This window comes from Myxine glutinosa, chromosome 8 (genome assembly GCF_964187855.1).
Source record: "Myxine glutinosa chromosome 8, kmMyxGlut1.1, whole genome shotgun sequence".
Classification (NCBI taxonomy): domain Eukaryota; kingdom Metazoa; phylum Chordata; class Myxini; order Myxiniformes; family Myxinidae; genus Myxine; species Myxine glutinosa.
This window is the reverse complement of record NC_136268.1, coordinates 30,806,927-30,831,683: the sequence shown is the minus strand read 5'-3', so window position 1 is coordinate 30,831,683 and position 24,757 is coordinate 30,806,927. Positions and strand designations below refer to the sequence as shown.

At 48.1% G+C, this 24,757-nt stretch overlaps 3 protein-coding genes across 7 annotated transcripts in view; all 3 read right to left on the bottom strand.

Annotated features, from left to right (window-relative positions):
* Window positions 1-6,090, bottom strand: part of LOC144893252 (P2X purinoceptor 4-like) — a 46,682-nt gene extending 40,592 nt beyond the window's left edge. For 2 of the 4 annotated variants that reach the window (XM_078783121.1, XM_078783120.1), the window contains exons 1-4: window positions 5,787-5,913; window positions 5,321-5,437; window positions 3,215-3,374; window positions 2,480-2,551 (exon numbers count right to left, since the gene is read on the bottom strand). In XM_078783121.1, the coding sequence (XP_078639247.1) occupies window positions 2,480-2,551; window positions 3,215-3,374; window positions 5,321-5,436 (348 nt within the window). In that variant the 5' untranslated portion in view covers window position 5,437; window positions 5,787-5,913. Of the gene's footprint in view, window positions 1-2,479; window positions 2,552-3,214; window positions 3,375-5,320; window positions 5,438-5,786 lie in introns of all 4 variants that reach the window. The other 2 variants (XM_078783119.1, XM_078783122.1) reach the window with 2 other exon arrangements.
* A 9,119-nt stretch (window positions 6,091-15,209) lies between these two features.
* Window positions 15,210-24,268, bottom strand: PRKRIP1 (PRKR interacting protein 1). Of its 2 annotated transcripts, XM_068124240.2 has the most exons (6): window positions 24,188-24,268; window positions 23,225-23,370; window positions 20,379-20,457; window positions 19,990-20,090; window positions 19,796-19,881; window positions 15,210-16,098 (listed from the first exon to the last, which is right to left on the bottom strand). In XM_068124240.2, exons 2-6 carry the CDS (start codon window positions 23,366-23,368, stop codon window positions 15,912-15,914), a joined length of 597 nt encoding a protein of 198 aa, XP_067980341.1. In that variant the 5' UTR covers window positions 23,369-23,370; window positions 24,188-24,268; the 3' UTR covers window positions 15,210-15,911. The 2 variants fall into 2 exon arrangements, with proteins under 2 accessions (XP_067980341.1, XP_067980340.1); XM_068124239.2 differs by lacking the exon at window positions 24,188-24,268 and having other exon boundaries at window positions 15,211-16,098; window positions 23,225-23,430.
* The window catches only part of LOC137432362 (phosphorylase b kinase gamma catalytic chain, liver/testis isoform), a 60,235-nt gene continuing 59,724 nt past the window's right edge, over window positions 24,247-24,757 (bottom strand). The window contains exon 11 of the mRNA XM_068124230.2: window positions 24,247-24,302. The gene's annotated coding sequence lies outside the window, so the exon portion shown is untranslated. The remainder of the gene's footprint in view (window positions 24,303-24,757) is intronic.

Sequence of the window (24,757 nt, the reverse complement as noted above, 5' to 3'; positions counted from 1 at the left end):
TTATAACATCTCCGTGTTCAGGCCTCGAGTGAGTATGTTGGTTCTACACTACCGCGATCGAGTAATATGTATTGTGAAGATCTTATGCTGAGGTCGCATGTATGCAAGCTAATAAGGAAAACTGTATTCCGTTGGTACGTTTCTCCCCCACCCTCTAACCCTCTCTGTCTCTGTATGATCCGTCTGTTAATTTTTCTTTGTTATTAACTTTAATCCACTGCGTCACGAAGGTTGGCATGGTAAGATGCCAGTCGGAGCACTTCTGGCGAGTTCACCCAATAGAGATAGCTCTGGCAAGGGCCATTTAGGGCGCATTGCACCTCCAGATTTATAACGCCACCACCGTGTTCATGCTCCCCCACCTGTAATCCTCTTTGTCTGTTGTACAGAAATTACATGGGCTAAACTACTGATGGTAATTATTCGGTTTTTAAAAATTTTTATTTTGCATCCCCACGTCATTTAAACTAACTTTGCGTGCAAGTGATGTACCTCTGGAATACAAAGATATTTTTGATTCTGACTCAATATTTCAATACATATTGCATCAAATTCCCCCAGGCAGCGCCAGCTAGTTATACACACTTGTACCAAGTTTGATTTAAATCCCTTCAGCTGTTCTCAAGTATCACATTTTTACCTGACGTAACCTCTGCCCTCTTGTTGCCAAAATCTAATCAGTTCATCTTTGCATCATAATATCTACATATATATAAAACACAGTTTGTGTGTGTGTGTGTGTGTAATGTTACCGATAGACTCCTAAACGGAGAGGCTTACGTGCTTGATATTTGGCATAGACATGGCCATTGAGCCTGGGACGAACTTGGCCGAACTCAAAATATTTGACGATCCATATTTTTTATTCATATTTACCTCAGCGCATTTCAGCGCACGGAATCAACGGAATCAGAGCAGGTGGGCACTGATTCGCTCAGAGCGATCACGTGATGACGCTATGACGCTATGAAACGCTATGAACGCTATGACGCTATGAAAAAAAAAATCGCTATGACACTGAAACGCTATGAAAAAAAAAATCGCTATGACGCTATGAAAAAAAAAAATCGCTCGCTTTACCAAGGGGCTCGCTCTCCCCCCGTTCCCCTCCCCTCCCCTTCCCCCTCCCCCTCCCCTCCCCCGCCCGGCAATGCCGGGTACTTCTGCTAGTATGCTTATACAGGGAGTTCTCAATACAAGTAGTCCCGTTATCCGTTTTTTCTCTACAATATTGTTGAATTAACACTTTTCTGATACAAGTAGGAAAGTTTTGGTATAAAAAAAAACAATCATCAAGTGAGGCTAGTGCGTCTGTGAGCAAGAAGAGATGCAAATTAGATGTGTTGAGGGGGTTTGATGTTGGTGATCGTGCATATAGCCATCGTCACTGGGATACCCGTGAGGACAATCAGGACAAACAAGGACAAGGTGAGAGCCGTTTGGCAGTGCAATACGACATTGGGTGCTTCGAGGAATGTTCGCACTCGTAGTTTGGTGGTGGAGAATATGGACCGTTTATTATCGGTCTGGATCGAATTCCCAAACCAACCTGATGTGCAAATAAGTTTGATTGCGATCCAGGCTAAACCCCGCAGTTGATTTAACGACCTGAAGGCGAACAAGGCGAGTCAAGTCAAAGTGAAACCTTTAAGGTGAGCAGAGGCTGGTTTGAACAGGTCACCATGCGACTTCGTCAGCAGAGGCATGAAAAGCTCTTGCCAATTGCTTCATTAATTGATAACTCATCACAGAAACAAGAGTTGATGAACATCTATTACCATGTATGCATGATGTAATTACCTCCATTCACCTTTGGTGGATATAGATATTTTCACCCCTGTGTTTGTGTTTTCACCCCTGTCTGTCGAATTCCAAAACCAACCTGATGTGCAAATAAGTTTGATTGCGATCCAGGCTAAACCCCGCAGTTGATTTAACGACCTGAAGGCGAACAAGGCGAGTCGAGTCAAAGTGAAACCTTTAAGGTGAGCAGAGGCTGGTTTGAACAGGTCACCATGCGACTTCGTCAGCAGAGGCATGAAAAGCTCTTGCCAATTGCTTCATTAATTGATAACTCATCACAGAAATAAGAGTTGATGAACATCTATTACCATGTATGCATGATGTAATTACCTCCATTCACCTTTGGTGGATATAGATATTTTCACCCCTGTGTTTGTGTTTTCACCCCTGTCTGTGAATAGGTTATTTCAAAAAGTTACTGATGGAATCAGACGAAACTTGGTAGACAGGTTGATTGGGTGTCAATAACGAGCCGATTAGATTTTGATTAAGGTCCTGATGTAGATCCGGCTTGTCAGTGGGATACATAACGTAATCTGTTCAGCCTGGTGGAATTCCAGTTGTTTTATGTCATTATCCATAACGGCAGATCATGAATTAAACAGAAACACAGGACAAATGATTAGCTGGGGGTGTGGTGGGTGTAAGGCAAGGCATTAGGCCATATGGCAAATACCGATAGACAGGTGCTACGGCTTTGATTTGCGGTCGGGATGAAATTCGTAACAATAAAGAATGCATTCTCTTCCTGGGGAGGGGATGGAATAGAGAAGGAAGAAACAGGTTAAAAGAAGATATTTTGTCCAAACTTTTAAAACATTTAACTTTTCTTATGTATGAGTAATAAAAGGTTACCAGAGATCAATCTGACACAGTTAGCGGGGATACAACGTCATCTGTGACCAAACCGTATTATTCTCTTCAGAAAGAAGAGGTACAGAAAGAAGAGAGATTAATAAGGTGGGAATACAATGGCAATTCCAATGGAAATTTTGAACTAGTCTGGATGTCGATTCTGGATTTTACTCCCGACCAGACAATAAGCTGTAATCCTGGAATTTTGCAAGCTCCATTCTTTAAGGGGATGTTAGGACGGTTATCCCATCTGATAACATTCACTTGTGGATGTTAATGATCTTGTGGCGCCTTTTGAAAAGAGTGGGCCACTGTGTGCTGATATTTGAGCCATATTCTCAAGTCCTGCCATAATCTACAGGGCCAGTGCATCAACAGCATGGCTGCACCTGCATGAACAATGGGAACAATAGCTGGGGGGTGGCAGGAGGTCGGCAGGGAGAGAAAGAGCAAGATATGCAAGGGGAGGGGTGGGGGATAACGGGCAAGATTTGCAATATGCCCTTCTTTGTGCTTAAATATTTTGTCACTCCTGATCTTTAGCATTACAACTCACCTCTGGAGGGATTACGTAGTCGGCCGCATCCCAGACCGAGACACCTCCACTCGATGATGAATCGTTGTCACGGTAAAATGCCACACCTTTCAGCTTGCTCGTTACTGTGGAAACTGGCACTTCCATGTCTTGGTAGCCATGCCGATAAATGATTACCCAACTGTTTACAATAAGGCAATAAATTGTTATAAAAGGACAAACATTATAGACTTATCTCATTATGAACTTTGCACTCATCACAGACAGGTGACAAATTGATTCCGTTTTGGTGACGATCCGAATCCGGATCTGGATACGAGCTTTTAATAATAAAAAGTGATTCTTCACCATTGAGAGATGGGGTCAAAAACTTTATATATAGCACGATATCTCAAAAAGTTGTGGATGGGTTATGCTAAAACTAGGTGGATGAATTGGTCAGATGACATGAACAAGCCGATCAGATTTTGGATCAGGTGCGAATCCAGATCCGACACATCAGTGGGATACAAAACGTGAACTGTTCAGCCTGGCGGAGGTATGTGCTCAACTGAGTGATGTCCGAGTTTTTATTGTGATATAACAAATGGAACATGTCTTTCAATCCTGACAAATCTCACACTCTTACGATGTCTCTCCGAAAAGACCGACTGGACAACCCTCCCATCCACTTTCTGAATAATCCTCTCCAAGAAGTTCTGTCACTCAAGCTTTTGGGTCTCACTATCTGCCATGATCTTTCCTGGGAAAACCACATTTCAAATCTGGCCTCCAAAGCCAGTCGCCGACTGGGCATCCTCCGTCGTGCGAAGTCCTTCCTTGGCACACCTGAGCTCCTCACCACATACAAGGCTTTCATCCGCAGCTCAATGGATTACTGTTCCCCCCTCCGGGCCGGTGCTCCTGCCTCACACCTAGCTCGTCTTTACGCTGTTGAAACCAAAGAGTTCAGAATCATTGGAATCTCCCGCGATGAAGCTAACTCTGGGGGCCTTTCACTTACTCACCGCAGGCAGGTTGGTGGTCTTTCCGTCTTCTACCGACTCCTCTCCGGCCTTGCCCCCCCAGCTCTCTCTGGGCTCTGTCCCCCAAATATTCCTACAGGTCGCACAAGATCTGCCTGCAACCCTCTTATGGTTAAACTGCCAAAATCAAGACTCTCTGCTCACCTTCACTCCTTCATTCCTCTTTTCTCCCACCTCTGGAACAAACTCCCTCACTCTCTTCAATCCCACTCCTCCCTCCAGGTCTTTAAAACAGCTGTTCACCACCATCTCTTATCGTCCCCCATCCAAAACCTTGATCTTTTCTACCACCTCTAATTTCACCCCAAATCCACTTTTTTGAAATACCGACTTCTTTCCTGGAAGTCCTTGGTGTCCTTGTTTTATATTTCTCCCACCCCCTCCCTTCCCACGCTTCCTCCCCCCAAGCCCTCTCTCTCCCACACATCTCCCGACGTCGCTGCTCTCAAATGTTGTGTTTGTGTGCTTCCCCTTCTCTCATCTTGTCTTCCCCTCCCTCTTTTTATATATTTTGTTTGTCTGATAAATGTTAGCTCCTTCACGAGCCTCGATTCTGTATACAAAAAAATAAAAAAATTAAAAAAAATGAAATGCAAGTAAAACGAGCTAGTATGTATAATGCATTTCATCAACTAGAACGGCACTCAGTAGAGAGCAAACCTCCACCTGGTTGGCCATGTCAGTCAATGGTGAAGAATTACTTCAAAAATTATATGAGCTGGATGCGGATCTTCACCAAAATTGAATCGATTCTTCCTTGTCACACACAAACTGTCCAACAAGTTTCGTCCAAATCCATCCATAACGTTGAGATATCCTGCTATGTATCGTTTTTGGCCCCATCTCCCAATGGTGAAGAATCACTTAAAAGATTCTAGTAACCGGATCCGAATCCGGATCTTCACCAAAATCTAATCATTTCGTCCTTGTGACATACTACGCTACATCTCTGCAAACTTTCGTCCGAATCCGTCCACAACTTTTTGAGATATTTTATTCACAAACAAACGGACAGACAGGGGTGAAAACATCACCTCCATCCACCTTTAGTGGCTGAGGTAATAAGCCTTTTGTTTGTAACCGTGTTTGTTACGTCACACACCCGATGACGTAGGCGACCACAGCAATCTGGAGCAGGTATTGCAGGCAGGCGGCGCTTGTGCTGCGAATGTGCACGAACCGCTGCGTGTCATAAGAGCACAACCAATCACAGGGCATCCTGCGTGAGCACGTGAGGTGAGCGAGACAAATCAGTGTGGGCGATCGCGGCGCTGAGCAGCGAGCAGGAAGCAGGAAGTGGCGGACTTTGTCACATGAAAATGAAATGATGAAAAAAATAAAATACCCAAGCAGCTTGCTAGCGCTCGCCAAGCCGGCCATTCCCAATTAACGGTTTTGAGTGGAGTGCTTAAGCCACTTGGCGAGCGCTCGACAATAAACCTGGTTACCGAACACACCTGGAAATCCCAAGCGATTACAGTGAACGAGGCTTCGTGGTGAAATAAATAAACAATACACCTTGAATCGCGGGCTACCTTGTTCTTGTAGTTGTACACCGATCTGCTTACCTTCTCAATTTCGTTTTCTTTCGAGTGAATAAACGAGAGGAGCTCGGTGGTTGCACTTGGAGTTCGCACGTGACCGGGATGGGCGGAGACAACAGACAAGCGAAAATGGGTGAGATTGATACAAAACAAGACCAGAAGAACAGCGGCGTCGCCGGGATTGTAAAAAATTATAAACCACAAACACACATGATTAGCTTTTCAAACAGTCGATAATGCTGTTTATAATATTAAACAAAGAAATTTGGAGAAATCCCGAAACCCATGAGGTAAGTTTTACTTACAGAACTGACGATAGATCTACTGTAATCTATACACCCCACAGGGGTAGGTGTGCTCATTCACCAAGCAGCTAGCTAGCGCTTGCCAAGCCAGCCGTTCCTTAACGGTTTTGAATGGAGTGCTTGCTCGAATGCTTAAACCAAATGGCGATCTCTCCACAAGAAACTTGGTAAATGAACACACACCCAATGTTCTTGATACCCGACCATAGATTGACTAGTCGATATACCCCAAAGAGGAATGACCTTTCCTGCCGCTTTCGAAGTGAGCGGGTGTTTACGCCGTAATGCCATCATATACGTAATGACGTAGCATGACTGCCAGACACAAAACTTCCACCACTTTAATATACTAGGGCATGCCCGTACTATATCTACTAGGGCATGCCCGTACTATATCTATATCTAAAATTATATCCCACCCCCTCTATTTACATGAAATGGTTTGGTCCAAAGCGAACGGCTTGCGAGTACGGTGACAATCCCCCCCCCTCTATTTACATGAAATGGTTTGGTCCATTCGCAAAGCCAAAGCGAACGGCAGTTACGATGAATCGCAAAGTAGTTTTAATTAGTTTTAAAACATAGTTTAACGCCAACATAGTTTGCCAACGTGAAATAAATGAATACGCTCTCAAATGTGCCGTCCGAGGCAGAGTCTGTTCGGCACGTTCGGCACACGTGATAGCTCGCTGCTCTCTGATTGGTTGAATCGTTTTTTGGACATAGCTCGGTAACTACTTGTCCGATTAATATGAAACCTTGAAAAGGCACATCCTCGGGTCCCCAGCAATATACCTGGCAAGTTTCAAGTATATCGGACCGGTAGTTGTCGAGAAACAGCGGTCGCATACACACACACACACACACAGACAGAGATTAGTGGAATTATAGATAGATATCTAAAATTATATCCCCCCCCTCTATTTACATGAAATGGTTTGGTCCAAAGCGAACGGCTTGCGAGTACGGTGACAACCCCCCCCCCCCTCTATTTACATGAAATGGTTTGGTCCAAAGCGAACGGCTTGCGGAGTTTGGTAAAGAAATCGCCATAGCGTGCACAAACGCGCAGGAAAGCGAAAGAATCGCAAATTAGTTTTAATTAGTTTTAAAACATAGTTTAACGCCAACATAGCGGCAACATAGTTTGCCAACGTGAAATAAATGAATACGCTCTCAAATGTGCCGTCCGAGGCAGAGTCTGTTCGCCACGTTCGGCACACGTGATAACTCGCTGCTCTCTGATTGGTTGAATCGTTTTTTGGACATAGCTCGGTAACTACTTGTCCGATTAATATGAAACCTTGAAAAGGCACATCCTCGGGTCCCCAGCAATATACCTGGCAAGTTTCAAGTATATCGGACCGGTAGTTGTCGAGAAACAGCGGTCGCATACACACACACACACAGAGATTACTGGAATTATAGATAGATATAAGATATATATTTAACCTCCAGTACGTTTGCAGTCACTACAAAGGGATTAGTGTTACGATTAGATTTACTATTATAATAACGTAACGTTACGTTATTATTACGAAAATTATATTATTTTTGAAAAACCGAGGTGGATTCCTTACTTCCGCGGTTACACCGCTTCAATGCATCAACTTTCCATTCACATTGGGATTAAAATGTTATGGTTATATTTACTATAATATTATTATTATTACAAAAACGATACTACTGAAACGATACACTACTGTATTAAGAAACCTGGGTTTAATTTGTCCGAAGCGGACGGTGAGTCATTACGCCTAAGGCCTATACGTACCGTTTTGTTGGAAGAGACGTAACGCCGATGGTTTCGACAATCGGTTTGTTTGTGTTTCACACTGAATGAAAAACGTAAAGGTAGAGCATGGCGATGGTGATATGATATATGACAGGTTCGACGATACGTTCGACATATAAATCAAAATGGCGGAGTCTGGAGAGTCAGCCGCCGTACTGCCGTAATGACATCTGGCGTATTCACATCACCCTGTCATGTGACCATATCCTCAGCTCTGATTGGTATACGTTTGAGGGGACATACATATGCACGGACAAACACATATGCACGGACAAACACATTTCCCAAACACTGTTTGGGAAATACGCCTAGTCAGAGAAAAAGGAAGAGATTTTGATGAAGAAAAAGAATGAATTGGTTGTTCCTGATGGAGTAAAAAGCAGAATAAGGCATTTCAATACATTTTGGAAGCGTTTTTTTCTTTTTAACGTCACGAAGTGCGAAGCAAGAGAAACGTTTTATTTAACGATGATTTTGTTTGGGGATAATGAAAGGAATGGATAGGGAAATGAGTAACTGAGCACCAAGAGAAGAGTTTGGATTTCTTTCCCCAGTGAAGAAGAGATATGTTTGTATTTTTGAGGGAGGAGGGAAAATGGATTGAGCTGAGGGAGGGATCATATGATTAATTTTTTTTCCCCAAAGAGAAATTGTGGGGGGGGGGGGGGGGGAGGGGACAGACAAGGACATGACACTCCTTAGTCATGTCATGAAGATGCTGGACAGGATTTTGGATAGGAGGATAAAGAGGAGGGTGGAGATTGGAGAAGAGCAGCAGGGGTGTAGAACGGGCAGGGGGACGACGGCTGGGACATGTTCACGCTGAGACAGTTGGTGGAGAAGAGGTTGGAGGTGCAAGGTGTAATGGCATTGGGATTTGTCGACCTGGAAAAGCCCTATGACACTGTTCCGTGAGAGATGGTGATGGCAACAGACATGTATGGCAGTACCAGAAGCAGAAGTTAGGTTGGTGGAAGGGAAGCATAAGGGAATGAAGGGAAGAGTTTGGGTTGGTCCTGGGATGTCAGACGAGTTGTGTGAACATCGGTTTGAGGCAGGGAAGTGCACTCAGCTCACTTATGTTTAACATGGTGATAGAGCTGCTAAGCAGGAAACAAAACATGAGAGGTATTCTGGAGATGATGTTGTATGCGAATGTTCTGGCTGTTGTGGTGGAGTGGGCGGGACATGCAAAGAATTGCTGGGGGAGAGGAAGGAAGCATTTGAGAAACTTGGGCTGAACATGAACATGGACAAGCCGGAAGTAATGTGGGTTAGGCCACAGAGGAAAGAAATGAATATCAGGAGGGGAAGGAGATCAGACAGGGAAATAGGTTTGAGTATCTGGGGGGGAACAGTGAACAGGGATGTGTAGAATGTGTAATATCTCTACTCAATTAAGATAAACGGAGAGACAGAGACTATCATTTTCTGGTGAACGATTTAATCAAACTTGCTGGAACAAACTCACTTGCATTTAAACAAATACTTCATTGAATATTCAGCGCACAAGACATCAAATGAGTTTCTTGCTGCTCTTCAAGAGTACAGCTCTCTTATAGTTTCCGTAGCTCTCTGAAGTTGGTGCAAGGTCAGAAAGTAATTAAAAGGTCATTGAAGTTACAGCCAGGCCGACACCAGGACCCATGTGTTTCTCATCAATCACATCATAAGGCCAGGAATATGTTTGTATAGTCAGGCTGGAAGTCATTCTTATCTACAGGTCTCACCGAGGAGAAGAAGTAGGGGCATGGAACCTATCTCCGTAGAAAGGTTTTTGCTGATTGTGGTAATTATAGAGAGCTGGCCCTGGTTTTCCAGAACTTCACTGGGTGCTGCATTTTTCAACAGTCATTCATCACCAGCTCTTTCTCGCTTTTAACATCTCCAACATGTTCCAATATAGCTTAAATTATCATTTTTACAGATTAAGCAACATTGTTATGGCTCTAGATAATTCTACAAAACAATATTCATGTTTCTGTTATTTTCTGCATTGTCAAAAAGCTCCACACAGAAATTACAATTTAACTGTGAATAAAAACGTACTCACAGGGACTTATTGAAGTTTAATAATAAGGAAGTCAGTGAAAAAGGACTTTCACAGATGGTAAGTCAGAGGCAGACGTGTGGAGGAGGATTCAGGTATGTGTGAATGCATGGAGGAGGGTGGATGGATTGATGGCAGACAGGAATATATCAAGGAAATTGAAAGGGAAGGTTCTGATGTTGTGTGTAATGCCAGTCTACCTTTACGGTTTGGAGACGGTGGCACTGACAGTGAGATGACAACAAAGGCTGCAGGATTGCAAGAACAATTGGGTCTGGTGGATTGTTGGAGTGAAGAGGGTGGATCGAAGGAGGATGGATGAACTGAGGGAGGATATTGATGTGCAGATGAGCTTGACGGGGAGATTGGTGAAATTCCAGCTGAGATTGACTGGACACGTGGTGCGTATGGTGGAAGAGAGAATGGCAAAGAGAGCAGATAGTTGAGGGACCAAGGTAGCAGGAAAAGAAGACCACGGTTGAGATGGGAGGATTGTGTGAAGAGGGATATCAGTAAGGTGAGGTGGTTGGAGAGTGGAGAGAGTTGGTCAAGGACAGAGGGGAATGGAGGAGTATTGTGCTCAAGGCAGGACAGAAGCTTGGTGCCATTGGACCTTGCCCCTCAACAAAGGGAAGAAGATTCCCAAACACCCTTCTTCAATCCCTCATTTTCCAACACCAGTACTCAAACCTCCATTATCATTTATCATGCTTCATTTCTAAACCATATTCTCAAAGCACTTCACCTCACCGGTGCTTCGACCAAATAACCGCCATTCCAGCGTTGCAATTGCCAAAACCCCCACTGTTCCAGCATACCAGTCATTGTGGCATCAGAGAGGCCAGCGCCCGGCCCTGCTCTCTGGGGCCAAATCCCAGCAGCTGGATCGGAGTGCGCCACAGTGGATCGGTGTGGCTGGATGCCGAGAGCGGACGTGGAGTTTGGGAGTTTGAGAGTTAGTGTGGTGCGGAGTTCCGGAGCTCATAAAGCTGAGGGGAGTTCGACAGTTTGTGAAGGAGAGAAAGACTTAGCCAGGAACACTGAGAAACACCAAGCGAGCGCCAAGAAACACCAACCAGGCACCGAGCAAACCAGCAGAACTGACCTCCGCTGCATCTCTCACTTACCAAACTTTACATCCTGTTCGGTTCCACGCGAGTCATCCGGTTCTCATAGGGGTGAGGCCAGGGTCCTCCCTATACCCCACTAACTTCTCTCCCCCTATGTCAAATACCGTATCTCTTATAACTTCCCGGAATGAATGTGGCGCCTGTCTGCATTTCATGTTAAGGCTAATTGAATAAAGTGTGTCATTTAGAGTAAAGTTTTATTTTCTTGTATACTTAGTTGAGGCTCATATATGAGCTAAAAGGTCTTTCCTTTTGTAAACTGCATTGCTGCATATACATGCCTTTTGTTAATACAAGATTTATTATTTCCAACCTGCCCACGTGTCTCATTCCTCCATTAGTTAGACATAGCATGCAATTAGTAAACGGGAGGTTGTACCCCATTGATTTGCCATGGTCAGACTAGCCGACATCCCAGTGATGGTTCTGCTCTGCCGTACCTAATTGATAGATAAAAGTGGGCGTCGAGGGAACAAGCCTTATCTGAGGGTAACCAACTCACCTGAAAGGTAGCGTGAAATTTGGGCGCGAGGACCCTGCCAGATTTAGTCACTTCAGATGGTGCTTGTCGTAAACGATGACATTTTGCATCACATTCCCTCTCATCGAGATGTCGTAATAAGATGACATTGATGTGTGCAGTTGTTTTGTTTTAAGATGAAAAATAATAATAATAATAAATAAATAAAACCACTAACATGCAAATAAAAATAAAAAAATGCAACATTTACTAAAACACAGAAGTGAACAAACGCAGGATTGAAAAATCGAACAAGAAAATAAAATGCATGTTGTTGTTGGTGTTTTGTATGCGGCCTTCGGCTGCCGGTTTGCATCATTTTTCTGGAAGTGCGTTTGTGCCGCTGATGCAGTGCCCCAATTACCAGTGAGCTGGTACTCAATTTCCGACCTCGGAAGGATGGCAGGCTGAGTCAACCCCCCTGGCATTAATTCAAAGATCAACCGGGATTCAAAATCAGGATCCTCGGATCCCAAGCTAGCACCCTAACCATTAAAGCCAACACCAAGCGATGAAATGCATAAATGAATACCTGCCAAAAACCCTTTTTGTACACAAAGCCGAGGCTCGTGGAAGAGCTGGAACATAGAATGGATCATGATGAAAGAACAAAAGGAACAGTAAAAAGGAGGATGGAACACCAACAGCAGGATGGAAGGACAAAATAGAGAGACTTGGGTGTGAGAATGAATAGTGGGTAGGGGGGAGGAATGGCGGGTAGGGTGAGGCATGGCGGGTACGGGGAGGCATGGCGGGTAGGGGGAGGCATGGCGGGTAGGGGGAGGCATGGCGGGTAGGGGGAGGCATGGCGGGTAGGGGGAGGAATGGCGGGTCGGGGGAGGAATGGCGGGTCGGGGGAGGAATGGCGGGTCGGGGGAGGAATGGCGGGTCGGGGGAGGAATGGCGGGTCGGGGGAGGAATGGCGGGTCGGGGGAGGAATGGCGGGTCGGGGGAGGAATGGCGGGTCGGGGGAGGAATGGCGGGTCGGGGGAGGCATGGCGGGTCGGGGGAGGCATGGCGGGTCGGGGGAGGCATGGCGGGTCGGGGGAGGCATGGCGCGTCGGGTGAGGCATGGCGGGTCGGGGGAGGCATGGCGGGTCGGGGGAGGCATGGCGGGTCGGGGGAGGCATGGCGGGTCGGGGGAGGCATGGCGGGTCGGGGGAGGCATGGCGCGTCGGGGGAGGCATGGCGCGTCGGGGGAGGCATGGCGCGTCGGGGGAGGCATGGCGCGTCGGGTGAGGCATGGCGCGTCGGGTGAGGCATGGCGCGTCGGGTGAGGCATGGCGCGTCGGGTGAGGCATGGCGCGTCGGGTGAGGCATGGCGCGTCGGGTGAGGCATGGCGCGTCGGGTGAGGCATGGCGCGTCGGGTGAGGCATGGCGCGTCGGGTGAGGCATGGCGCGTCGGGTGAGGCATGGCGCGTCGGGTGAGGCATGGCGCGTCGGGTGAGGCATGGCGCGTCGGGTGAGGCATGGCGCGTCGGGTGAGGCATGGCGCGTCGGGTGAGGCATGGCGCGTCGGGTGAGGCATGGCGCGTCGGGTGAGGCATGGCGCGTCGGGTGAGGCATGGCGCGTCGGGTGAGGCATGGCGCGTCGGGTGAGGCATGGCGCGTCGGGTGAGGCATGGCGCGTCGGGTGAGGCATGGCGCGTCGGGTGAGGCATGGCGCGTCGGGTGAGGCATGGCGCGTCGGGTGAGGCATGGCGCGTCGGGTGAGGCATGGCGCGTAGGGTGAGGCATGGCGCGTAGGGTGAGGCATGGCGCGTAGGGTGAGGCATGGCGCGTAGGGTGAGGCATGGCGCGTAGGGTGAGGCATGGCGCGTAGGGTGAGGCATGGCGCGTAGGGTGAGGCATGGCGCGTAGGGTGAGGCATGGCGCGTAGGGTGAGGCATGGCGCGTAGGGTGAGGCATGGCGCGTAGGGTGAGGCATGGCGCGTAGGGTGAGGCATGGCGCGTAGGGTGAGGCATGGCGCGTAGGGTGAGGCATGGCGCGTAGGGTGAGGCATGGCGCGTAGGGTGAGGCATGGCGCGTAGGGTGAGGCATGGCGCGTAGGGTGAGGCATGGCGCGTAGGGTGAGGCATGGCGCGTAGGGTGAGGCATGGCGCGTAGGGTGAGGCATGGCGCGTAGGGTGAGGCATGGCGCGTAGGGTGAGGCATGGCGCGTAGGGTGAGGAATGGCGCGTAGGGTGAGGAATGGCGCGTAGGGTGAGGCATGGCGCGTAGGGTGAGGCATGGCGCGTAGGGTGAGGCATGGCGCGTAGGGTGAGGCATGGCGCGTAGGGTGAGGCATGGCGCGTAGGGTGAGGCATGGCGCGTAGGGTGAGGCATGGCGCGTAGGGTGAGGCATGGCGCGTAGGGTGAGGCATGGCGCGTAGGGTGAGGCATGGCGCGTAGGGTGAGGCATGGCGCGTAGGGTGAGGCATGGCGCGTAGGGTGAGGCATGGCGCGTAGGGTGAGGCATGGCGCGTAGGGTGAGGCATGGCGCGTAGGGTGAGGCATGGCGCGTAGGGTGAGGCATGGCGCGTAGGGTGAGGCATGGCGCGTAGGGTGAGGCATGGCGCGTAGGGTGAGGCATGGCGCGTAGGGTGAGGCATGGCGCGTAGGGTGAGGCATGGCGCGTAGGGTGAGGCATGGCGCGTAGGGTGAGGCATGGCGCGTAGGGTGAGGCATGGCGCGTAGGGTGAGGCATGGCGCGTAGGGTGAGGCATGGTGCGTAGGGTGAGGCATGGCGCGTAGGGTGAGGCATGGCGCGTAGGGTGAGGCATGGAGCGTAGGGTGAGGCATGGCGCGTAGGGTGAGGCATGGCGCGTAGGGTGAGGCATGGCGCGTAGGGTGAGGCATGGCGCGTAGGGTGAGGCATGGCGCGTAGGGTGAGGCATGGCGCGTAGGGTGAGGCATGGCGCGTAGGGTGAGGCATGGCGCGTAGGGTGAGGCATGGCGCGTAGGGTGAGGCATGGCGCGTAGGGTGAGGCATGGCGCGTAGGGTGAGGCATGGCGCGTAGGGTGAGGCATGGCGCGTAGGGTGAGGCATGGCGCGTAGGGTGAGGCATGGCGCGTAGGGTGAGGCATGGCGCGTAGGGTGAGGCATGGCGCGTAGGGGGAGGCATGGCGCGTAGGGGGAGGCATGGCGGGTAGGGGGAGGCATGGCGGGTAGGGGGAGGCATGGCGGGTAGGGGGAGGCATGGCGGGTAGGGTGAGGCATGGCGCGTAGGGTGAGGCATGGCGCGTAGGGTGAGGCATGGCGCGTAGGGTGAGGCATGGCGCGTAGGGTGAGGCATGGCGCGTAGGGTGAGGCATGGCGCGTAGGGTGAGGCATGGCGCGTAGGGTGAGGCATGGCGCGTAGGGTGAGGCATGGCGCGTAGGGTGAGGCATGGCGCGTAGGGGGAGGCATGGCGGGTAGGGGGAGGCATGGCGGGTAGGGGGAGGCATGGCGGGTAGGGGGAGGCATGGCGGGTAGGGGGAGGCATGGCGGGTAGGGGGAGGCATGGCGGGTAGGGGGAGGCATGGCGGGTAGGGGGAGGAATGGCGGGTAGGGGGAGGAATGGCGGGTAGGGGGAGGAATGGCGGGTAGGGGGAGGAATGGCGGGTAGGGGGAGGAATGGCGGGTAGGGGGAGGAATGGCGGGTAGGATGAGGAATGGCGGGTAGGGGGAGGAATGGCGGGTAGGGGGAGGAATGGCGGGTAGGGGGAGGAATGGCGGGTAGGGGTTAGGAATGGCGGGTAGGGGAAGGAATGGCGGGTAGGGGAAGGAATGGCGGGTAGGGGAAGGAATGGCGGGTAGGGGAAGGAATGGCGGGTAGGGGAAGGAATGGCGGGTAGGGGAAGGGATGGCGGGTAGGGGAAGGGATGGCGGGTAGGGGAAGGGATGGCGGGTAGGGGAGAATGCACTGGGTGGAAAAAAATGAATGCAGAAGCAAACTCTTAGGAAGGGAAACCTGGATATAGATGGGCTTGAGGGTTAATGGGGCAGAAAAGATCATGGTTTTGGATGGGGGGAGGGAGGCGGTGTGGTGTGACCCGAGATGGTGGTGAACAGCTTGACCATCAAATTGTAACTTTGAATGGCAAGGCCAAACAGTTAAAAAATAATAATCATTATATTTTAAACTTTTCTTCAAAACCGAACTGCACAATACATCATTGGGTACATTTGTCAAATTGCAATCAGGGGATAAAAAATAAACATCAATACGCACTTTACACTAACAGGTGTCGTCGTGAAAACGATCAGGCCAGAGTTCTCCTGGAGATGCAGCAAACACTTCAAAACGGTCTTGGGTGCGAGTTCGTGCCACGAGACGGACCTTGTATTTAATCCACCACGACTCTGACCATCAGTCAAAAGTGAATCATCTTCCACCCATCACAAAACTCACTTCCTCTGCATCATCTGCCACTGTCTCTTCCTCTTCCTCTTCCTCTTCGTCTTCATCAGATTCTGCCAATTCCTCCCCTACCTTTTCCTCACATTGCTCTCCAGCCTTCTTGCTCTTTTTTGCCAAACGATCAGCTGCCTTTTTTGCTTTCAACTTGGCTCTGGGGAGGCGGGAGAGAGGAAAAAAAGATGTCAGCAAGCATAATCCACAGTCACGTGGAGGATATTGTCCAGTGCATAATGCTTTGTGTCCAAATGATGGAGTTGACAGGTAAAGTAACATTCCCTTGGCAGGAGAGGCCAGAGATGTATGCACTCACCTATGAGCTGTCTGGCCTGTGTTTGAATCTCAACTTGTCACCCTGGAGTTTGCGTGCAGAGCGACGCATCAACGTGTGAACCATTGCTCGGATGAACGTTAAGCCGCGTGTCCGGCCTGCTAGCATTGGCCGGTGGACGTTAAACATCCAACAGTGTCTTTTGAAAGAGTAGGCGAGTTATCTCCGGCACCTTGAACAAATAAATTCCTGACTGCTGAGAAGGCAATGGCAAACCCCCCAGCATAACCCTGGCCTCCTAAAACGGCTTTGGCAGCACCCACGCTCTGTAAAGTGCATAGTATTAGACGTTGATGTTTAGAGGAGCTTCGGATTGGAGTAAAGGCAAGAAAACTGCTCAAGAATCCCAAGTTCAAATGAAGGCCTTTGTATGACAAGGATCCGAGCAAGTGAATAAGTCTTTAGGCAATAAGTGAATGAATCATTACCCTGCGCTCGCGAAGTGAAAAGCAGGGTTAAGCATTCGGGTGCGTACGTGCATGCGTATGTGTCTGCATTTTAAAAATTCATTTTCTCTGCAACCGTTGGTCGGATTGACACGAAATTTTACCATCGGAGCGCCTCCGCCTGTAGAATTATTGTATTCATAAGTATGACATCATAGGTCATGTGGTACTGACACCATCTTGGAAAAACGTTGCACATCTGTATCTTCAAAACCGCTCAATGGAAAAAATTTAAACGCGACAAGGAAATTTTCACCATCGCAGCGACTCCTCATGTAGAATTTTTAATGACAATTATGACATCATAGGTCACATGATGCAGGTGCCATCTTGGCAAAAACAAAAAACGTTGCACCTCCCCATCTCTGAAACCGCTACATGGAAAAAATTGAAACACGGTGCGTTGTCAAGTACTCCCCATGGGGAATAAGATAAGTTATTACCCTGCGCTGGCGAAGTGAAAAGCGGGGTTAAGCATTCAGTTACGTACGTGTGCCGTACGTGTCTGCATTTAAAAAATTCATTTTCTCTGCAACCATTGGTCCGATTGACACGAAATTTTACCAAAGAAGCGTCTCCACCTGTAGAATTCTTTTATTCATAATTATTACGTCATAGGTCACGTGGTACGGACGCCATCTTGGAAAAACGTTACACCTCTATATCTCCCAAACCGCTCAATGGAAAAAATTTAAACATGGCTCATTGTCAAGTACTCACCGTGGGGAATAAGATATGTTGATGTCATTGGTGCCTTAATTATGACGTCATAATTCGACAAGTACAACGCTTGATCTGATCAGTATGAATAAAACAAAAATTCCTCTGCAACTGTTAGACCGATGGACACAAAATTTTCAGAATATGTGCGGCTTATGTAGAATTTTTTAATGGTAATTATAACGTCATAGGTCACGTGGTACAGAAGCCATCTTGGACAAAATCGAAAAACGTTGCACCTCTATATCTCCAAAACCGCTCTAAGGAAAAAATTGAAACATGGCTCATTGTCAAGTACTCTCCTTGGGGAATAAGATATGTTAATGATGTATTCTGTGGTGTTGGGTGTTGTGTTAACCTATAATCTGACCCTGGTGTTGGGCTAGCGGCTAGGGTGCCGGCTTAGGATCCTAGGATCCTGGGTTCGAATCCCGGTCAATCGCTGAATTAACGCCAGGGGGGTTGACTCAGCCTGTTCATCCTTCCGAGGTCGGCAAATTGAGTACCAGTTCACTGGTAATTCCCTGCTTGTCGTTAAAGGCGGCAAAAAGGGTTGGCGTCAGGAAGGGCATCCGGCCGTAAAACATTGCTTCAAAAAGGGGACCGAAAAACAACAACAACCACAGTTCCCGAAAAAGGCCAACCCCCGCTTGCGGGGAAAAATGGCCTCCAAAGGTGGTTTTAATGATGTAATCTGTGCCTTCGTTATGACGTCATAATTCGACAAGTACAACACGTATCCAATCATTGTGAATTTTTTTCTCAGCAACTGTTGGTCTGATGGGCATGACATTTGCACCATAGAAGTGCCTCCTCGTGTAGAATATTTTAATGATAATGATGACGTCATAAGTCATGTGGTACAGGCGCCAACTTGGAAAAACAGAAAAATTGTGCTCCTCTATATCTCCAAAACCGCTGCATGGAAAAAATTGAAACATGCCTCATTGTAAAAAACTCCATATGGGGAATAGGTGTTGTTAAAGATGACATCGTTGGTGCCATAATTATGACGTCATAATTCGACAGGGACAATGCTTAGTCTGATCAGTTTGAAATGTATTGGGCATGATCTATGCAACAATTATATTAGAGAATATAAATTTATGATGACATCGCTCACGTGGTCTGGCAGCAATATTGGATCAAAGAAAAAAAAAATGTTTAAAAACAGAGGAGTTGGCTCACAACAAGTTGACTGCGCAGGGTAAGTATTCTATGAATACCATCTAGTTGATGATGTCATCAGTGCGTTCATTATGACATCATCATTTGACAAGTACAACGCTTGATCCGATTAGTATTAATTTTTTTCTCTGCAACTGTCAAAAAATTTTCAACCCCACTCTGTCTGATGGACGCGAAATTTTCACCATAATAGCACCTCCTACTCTAGAATTGTTAATGATAATTATGACGTCATAGGTGACGTGGTACAGGCGCCTTCTCGGAAAAACCGAAAAACGTTGCACCTATATCCGTTCGATGGAAAAAATTGAAACATGGCTCAATGTAAAGAACTCCGCATGGGGAATCAGTCTTGCTAATGATGACGGCATTGGTGCCTTAATTATGATGTCATAATTTGACAGGGACAACGCTCAGTTTGAACTTTCTTGAGCGCGACCTACGCAACAATTATATTAGAGAATATAAATTTATGATGTCATTAGTCACGTGGTCTGGCAGCCATATTGGATCAAAGAAAGAAAGAAAAAAAAGACAACTTCAAAAACAGAAGAGTTGTTTCGCACCAAGTTGACTGTGCGGAGTAAGTATTCTATGAATACCATCTAGTTGTGAGATTGATAGATCACAAAGTTTAACTTCAATAATGCGGACGATAATAGAAACATCGATTAAGGGATCGGGGATGTGTCGCACGCAGAATACGATAGCATTTTTTGTTTGGTAACAAATCCCACAATGCGTTGCACTGCCAATGATACAAATCCTGGGTAGATGATACGAAGCAGGGGAGGTGGATAATATGACCTTTTTTTGCATCCAATATTCCTTATGCATTTCAAGCTCCAGAATTTGGTATAAACACAGCGGCCCGAGTTTCACCAGCAGTCTAACAGATGCCATAATCACAGGCAGTTCATGTTTCAAATCAAGGCCGACACTGAAAAAACCACCGTTAGAGGCCATTTTTCCCCGCAAAGCGGGGGTTGGCCTTTTTCGGGGACCGTGGTTGTTGTTGTTTTTTTGGTCCCCTTTTTGAAGCAATGTTTTCCGGCCGGATGCCCTTCCTGCCGCCAACCCTTTTTGTCGCCTTTTTACGACAAGCAGGGAATTACCAGTGATGAAAACCACCATCCTCAAAACGATGGGTGTGTCAATGAGCTTACCGCTTGGCACGTTTACGTGCCGTACGCTGGAGACCTTTCTCACGATTCTTCTCCAAACTCTCTCGGAATTCCTGGTCTTTGAATCCCTGTGACGCAAGGCATATGGAAATTAAATAAAGACGAACGCTTTTGGGGGTCAGTAAAGTTAGTAAACCTCATCAGTAACGCAAAAGAGATCGGTATCGCCTTCTCACCTTCTCGGCCTGACGATCCAGGTAGTCCTGTCGCACATACTCGCGCCGGCGGATGTGACGATAAACATGGAACTCTCCACTCCCAGCTCCCGCACTCGAACCTACAAACGGTTGCAGAGGCAACATCATGTTGTAACCTCGCTTTGACCCATTGAGGTAGCAGGTCATTACTGTACCTGCACCACCATCTCGTTAAGATGGAACTTGCCACTTGGTCATCGGCAACATTAACCTGATAGTGAGCATCCCAAAGGACCAGAAACATTTTAAAACCCTCAATTGAAGGAAACCTAAGGTATGATGGTCCAATGGTCCATGGTGAAAAGGCTGGAGGAGAAATTCCTCATTCAGGGAATGACACGAGGAAGTAGGAGAAGTAGTCACCTCACCCATAATATCTCTGACAAACTCCGGGGGAGCTTTTGGAGTCCATTCCTTCATTCGCTCTGGGATGACTACTGGTCGCTCCTGGATAAGGAATCAAATAATTTCAAATAAATTCTTTTTTCTTATATTTCGTCCCAAATGTAGAAATCACTTCCAGAAGCAAAACTCGGTACCGACCAACAGATACCTAACGCTTGATCCAATGCATAAACAAACACTGACATCCATACAAAACTTCCACCCTGATGATGTGTGAGGACGGCCGTGCATTGCAGAGTACGCTGCAAATGAGAGGATGTCACATGTGCAATCGCATAGATAGTAAAAGGGGAAGCCCGTGCTGTTACAATTAACAGAGTCTGGTAACCCCATTCTGACTGCCTTTAATTAGTTTGTATTTAAATGGTTCCTCATCTGGTCCCTAATTAATGTCTCCACCACCTTCCCCACAGGTGAAGTCAAACCAACATGTCATGTCTAATTCTTCTCTGGATCCTTTCTTAAACAACGGTGTTGATACTTTCCAATCCTCCGGTACCTGTCCTAACTCCAGTGAGCTATTAAAAATATCTGTGAACATCTCCCTCACCTGCTCCGTCAACGTCTCCCTCACCTGCTCCGTCAACGTCTCCCTCACCTGCTCCGTCAACGTCTCCCTCACCTGCTCCGTCAACGTCTCCCTCACCTGCTCAGTCAACGTCTCCCTCACCTGCTCAGTCAACGTCTCCCTCACCTGCTCAGTCAACGTCTCCCTCACCTGCTCAGTCAACATCTCCCTCACCTGCTCAGTCAACATCTCCCTCACCTGCTCAGTCAACATCTCCCTCACCTGCTCAGTCAACATCTCCCTCACCTGCTCAGTCAACATCTCCCTCACCTGCTCAGTCAACATCTCCCTCACCTGCTCAGTCAACATCTCGCTCACCTGCTCCTTCAACACCTCGCTCACCTGCTCCTTCAACACCTCGCTCACCTGCTCCTTCAACACCTCGCTCACCTGCTCCTTCAACACCTCGCTCACTTGTTCCGTCAACACCTCGCTCACTTGTTCCGTCAACACCTCGCTCACCTGCTCTGTCAAAACCTCGCTCACCTGCTCTGTCAAAACCTCGCTCACCTGCTCCGTCAAAACCTCTCTCACCTGCTCCGTCAAAACCTCTCACCTGCTCCGTCAAAACCTCGCTCACCTGCTCCGTCAAAACCTCGCTCACCTGCTCCGTCAAAACCTCTCACCTGCTCCGTCAACGTCTCGCTCACCTGCTCCGTCAACACCTCCCTCACCTGTTCCGTCAAAACCTCCCTCACCTGCTGTCAAAACCTCCCTCACCTGCTCCGTCAAAACCTCACTCACCTGCTCCGTCAACGTCTCGCTCACCTGCTCCGTCAACACCTCCCTCACCTGTTCCGTCAAAACCTCGCTCCCCTGCTGTCAAAACCTCCCTCACCTGCTCCTTCAACATCTCGCTCACCTGCTCCGTCAACGTCTCGCTCACCTGCTCCGTCAACGTCTCGCTCACCTGCTCCGTCAACGTCTCGCTCACCTGCTCCGTCAACGTCTCGCTCACCTGCTCCGTCAACGTCTCGCTCACCTGCTCCGTCAACGTCTCGCTCACCTGCTCCGTCAACACCTCCCTCACCTGTTCCGTCAAAACCTCGCTCACCTGCTCAGTCAACGTCTCGCTCACCTGCTCCGTCAACGTCTCGCTCACCTGCTCAGTCAACGTCTCGCTCACCTGCTCAGTCAACATCTCCCTCACCTGCTCAGTCAACATCTCCCTCACCTGCTCAGTCAACATCTCCCTCACCTGCTCAGTCAACATCTCCCTCACCTGCTCAGTCAACATCTCCCTCACCTGTTCCGTCAAAACCTCGCTCACCTGCTCCGTCAACGTCTCGCTCACCTGCTCCGTCAACGTCTCGCTCACCTGCTCCGTCAACGTCTCGCTCACCTGCTCCGTCAACGTCTCGCTCACCTGCTCCGTCAACACCTCCCTCACCTGTTCCGTCAAAACCTCGCTCACCTGCTCCGTCAAAACATCGCTCACCTGCTCCTTCAACATCTCGCTTACCTGCTCCGTTAACATCTCGCTTACCTGCTCAGCCACCTCTCAATACTCTCGGTGCATATTATCTTACCCCAGAGTCTTATATACTCTTAGATTTCCTACCTGTTCCTTTACATCCTCCATTCTCTCCTGGATCTTCTGTAAAAGCCCTTCCTCACCCACATGATTGATACTCTCAGTTATTGTATTGGCAATTCTTGTGACTGTTTTGTGTAAATGTTTAAGCAATTCATACCTGTTAATGATCCTGCCATCTTGCTTTCATCACTCACCACTTAAAATTAACCATTTTTAAATGTCCACCCTTTCTCCCCCACATGCTGAAAATCATGTTTATTGTTGGTCATGGCAGGTTGAAAGTGCCCATCCAGCACAACCGAGTCACACACCGCGCATGCGCAAACGGCCTCATTTAGCATTCATACGTCATTTCGGAAGTCCCGAAGCCATATTATTATTAAGAAGTCATGCACGAAGAGCTTCGGGATCATGAAGAAGCCTCCTGAGTGCAAATTGCCAAGTTCCTATCACATGACTCATCTGTCACCAATCAGAACGTCTAGATCTAGCGATCTTAAAACAGACTAATAATAATATCCTCGATCCTGTCGGTCCCTTTGGCTGATTATCCGCATCAATGAAAGAGGATGTTCGCCCTTTAGGCAAAAAAAATACGATCATTACCCACAATTTTCACCGACATAATTACAACTACAGTGCATGATTGAAAATCAAGACTCGTTAACAATTGTATTTAAATTAAAACAACAACAACAACATACCGGTTGCCTCATGAGCTTTTCCAGACGTAAACGTTGCGCTTCACTGGCCGTACGAGGAACCACGACGGTCCGATGCTTCTCTCCTTGTCCTTTATGATCTTCATAATACGGTCCCTCATCTTGTCGCTGTCCACCGCCGTCCATCCCTACCAACATAGGTCCAACTACCTTCCTGTCAAATGCCGAACCTTTTTGAACTGTTATAAAATATAAGGTTCTAAATCGAATGCTAAATGTTATCACTTCGCGAGACAAGTACAAGTCCCAAGACATTATATAAAATAAAGTATAAAAATGATTCTTCAAACAGGAAATGCAAGGGGTTACTCAGCTTTATGAAAGCAGTAATTATACACCGCTTAAGCCCACAATAACAAGGATAATTTCACAAGTGAATAGAAAATACACGGGACATTCATAATAACCGAATTATAACATATACCTGTATAAATGAATTCCCTGGGAAACACGTCTTCTGTTAATAAACATTTCGAATCAATCCACGACGCGCAACGTCGATTGATTGAAGAGGGAATGATTCCAAAAGATGTTTAATCATTCTCTATTTCATGGCTGAGGCAGACCAAGGGTGAGTGCAGTTACCAAGCTGCTTGCCACGCCAGCCGTTCCTCATAAACAGTTTCAAATAGAGCGCTTGCTTGAGGGCTTAAGCCACTTAGCGAGCTCTCCATACGAATCTTGGTAACTGAACACGTCCAACAGATGATTGTATATATTAATATATATATAAACTAAAACTTGAGATTGAAACAAACAAAATAAAAATTTAATTAAAAAAAAAACAACTTGAGCGAGCTCGATGTGACGCTGAACAAAGGGATGGAGACGGCACAGAGAAGGAAAGAAAGCACAAATATTGGGATTTGGGATGGATATGGATCAGAAGGGCGTGTCCTCTACGAGGTCCGCCTCTCCGGCGTACAAAGCGCGCATTTCACTCACTTGATCCGGGCAGTGAACGGTCACGACCTCGTTGTCTCTTGTGGGCTTGGTTATTTCCATGTGAGGTTGAGAACGGTCCGCGCCCCCAGGCTCGTGTTCTTGTAGTAGAAGAGTCCTAGGAGTACACAGGATCTCCCTCATCCATCCCCTGGGCCCTGCCCCTCCTCCCTCCCCCCCCCAAACAATCATAAAAATAAAAACAGACAAATGAAACCTCATGGAGGTGCTTAAAATCTCGTCACCATGAACCGCACATTGACGTGGTTCTCAGTACCATGAACACCACATTGACTGGTTCTCGTCACCATGAACCCCACATTGACGTGGTTCTCAGTACCATGGACCCCACATTGACATGGTTCTCGTCACCATGAACCCCACATTGACTGGATCTCGTCACCACGAACCCCATATTGACTGGTTCTCGTCCGTCACCATGAACCCCACATTGATTGGTTCTCATCACCATGAACCCCACATTGACTGGTTCTCGTCACCATGAACCCCACATTGACGTGGTTCTAGTCACCATGAAACCCACATTGACTGGTTCTCATCACCATGAACCCC

Coding starts and splice junctions, on each gene's coding strand:
- PRKRIP1 (XM_068124239.2), bottom strand. CDS start 23,380: ATGTTGGTAGGGATGGACGGCGGTGGACAGCGACAAGATGAGGGACCG. Junction 20,458..23,224: donor AAAAGCTCATGAGGCAACCG/GTATGTTGTTGT, acceptor TTCCTTATCCAG/GAGCGACCAGTAGTCATCCC. Junction 19,882..19,989: donor TGGATCGTCAGGCCGAGAAG/GTGAGAAGGCGA, acceptor CTTGCGTCACAG/GGATTCAAAGACCAGGAATT.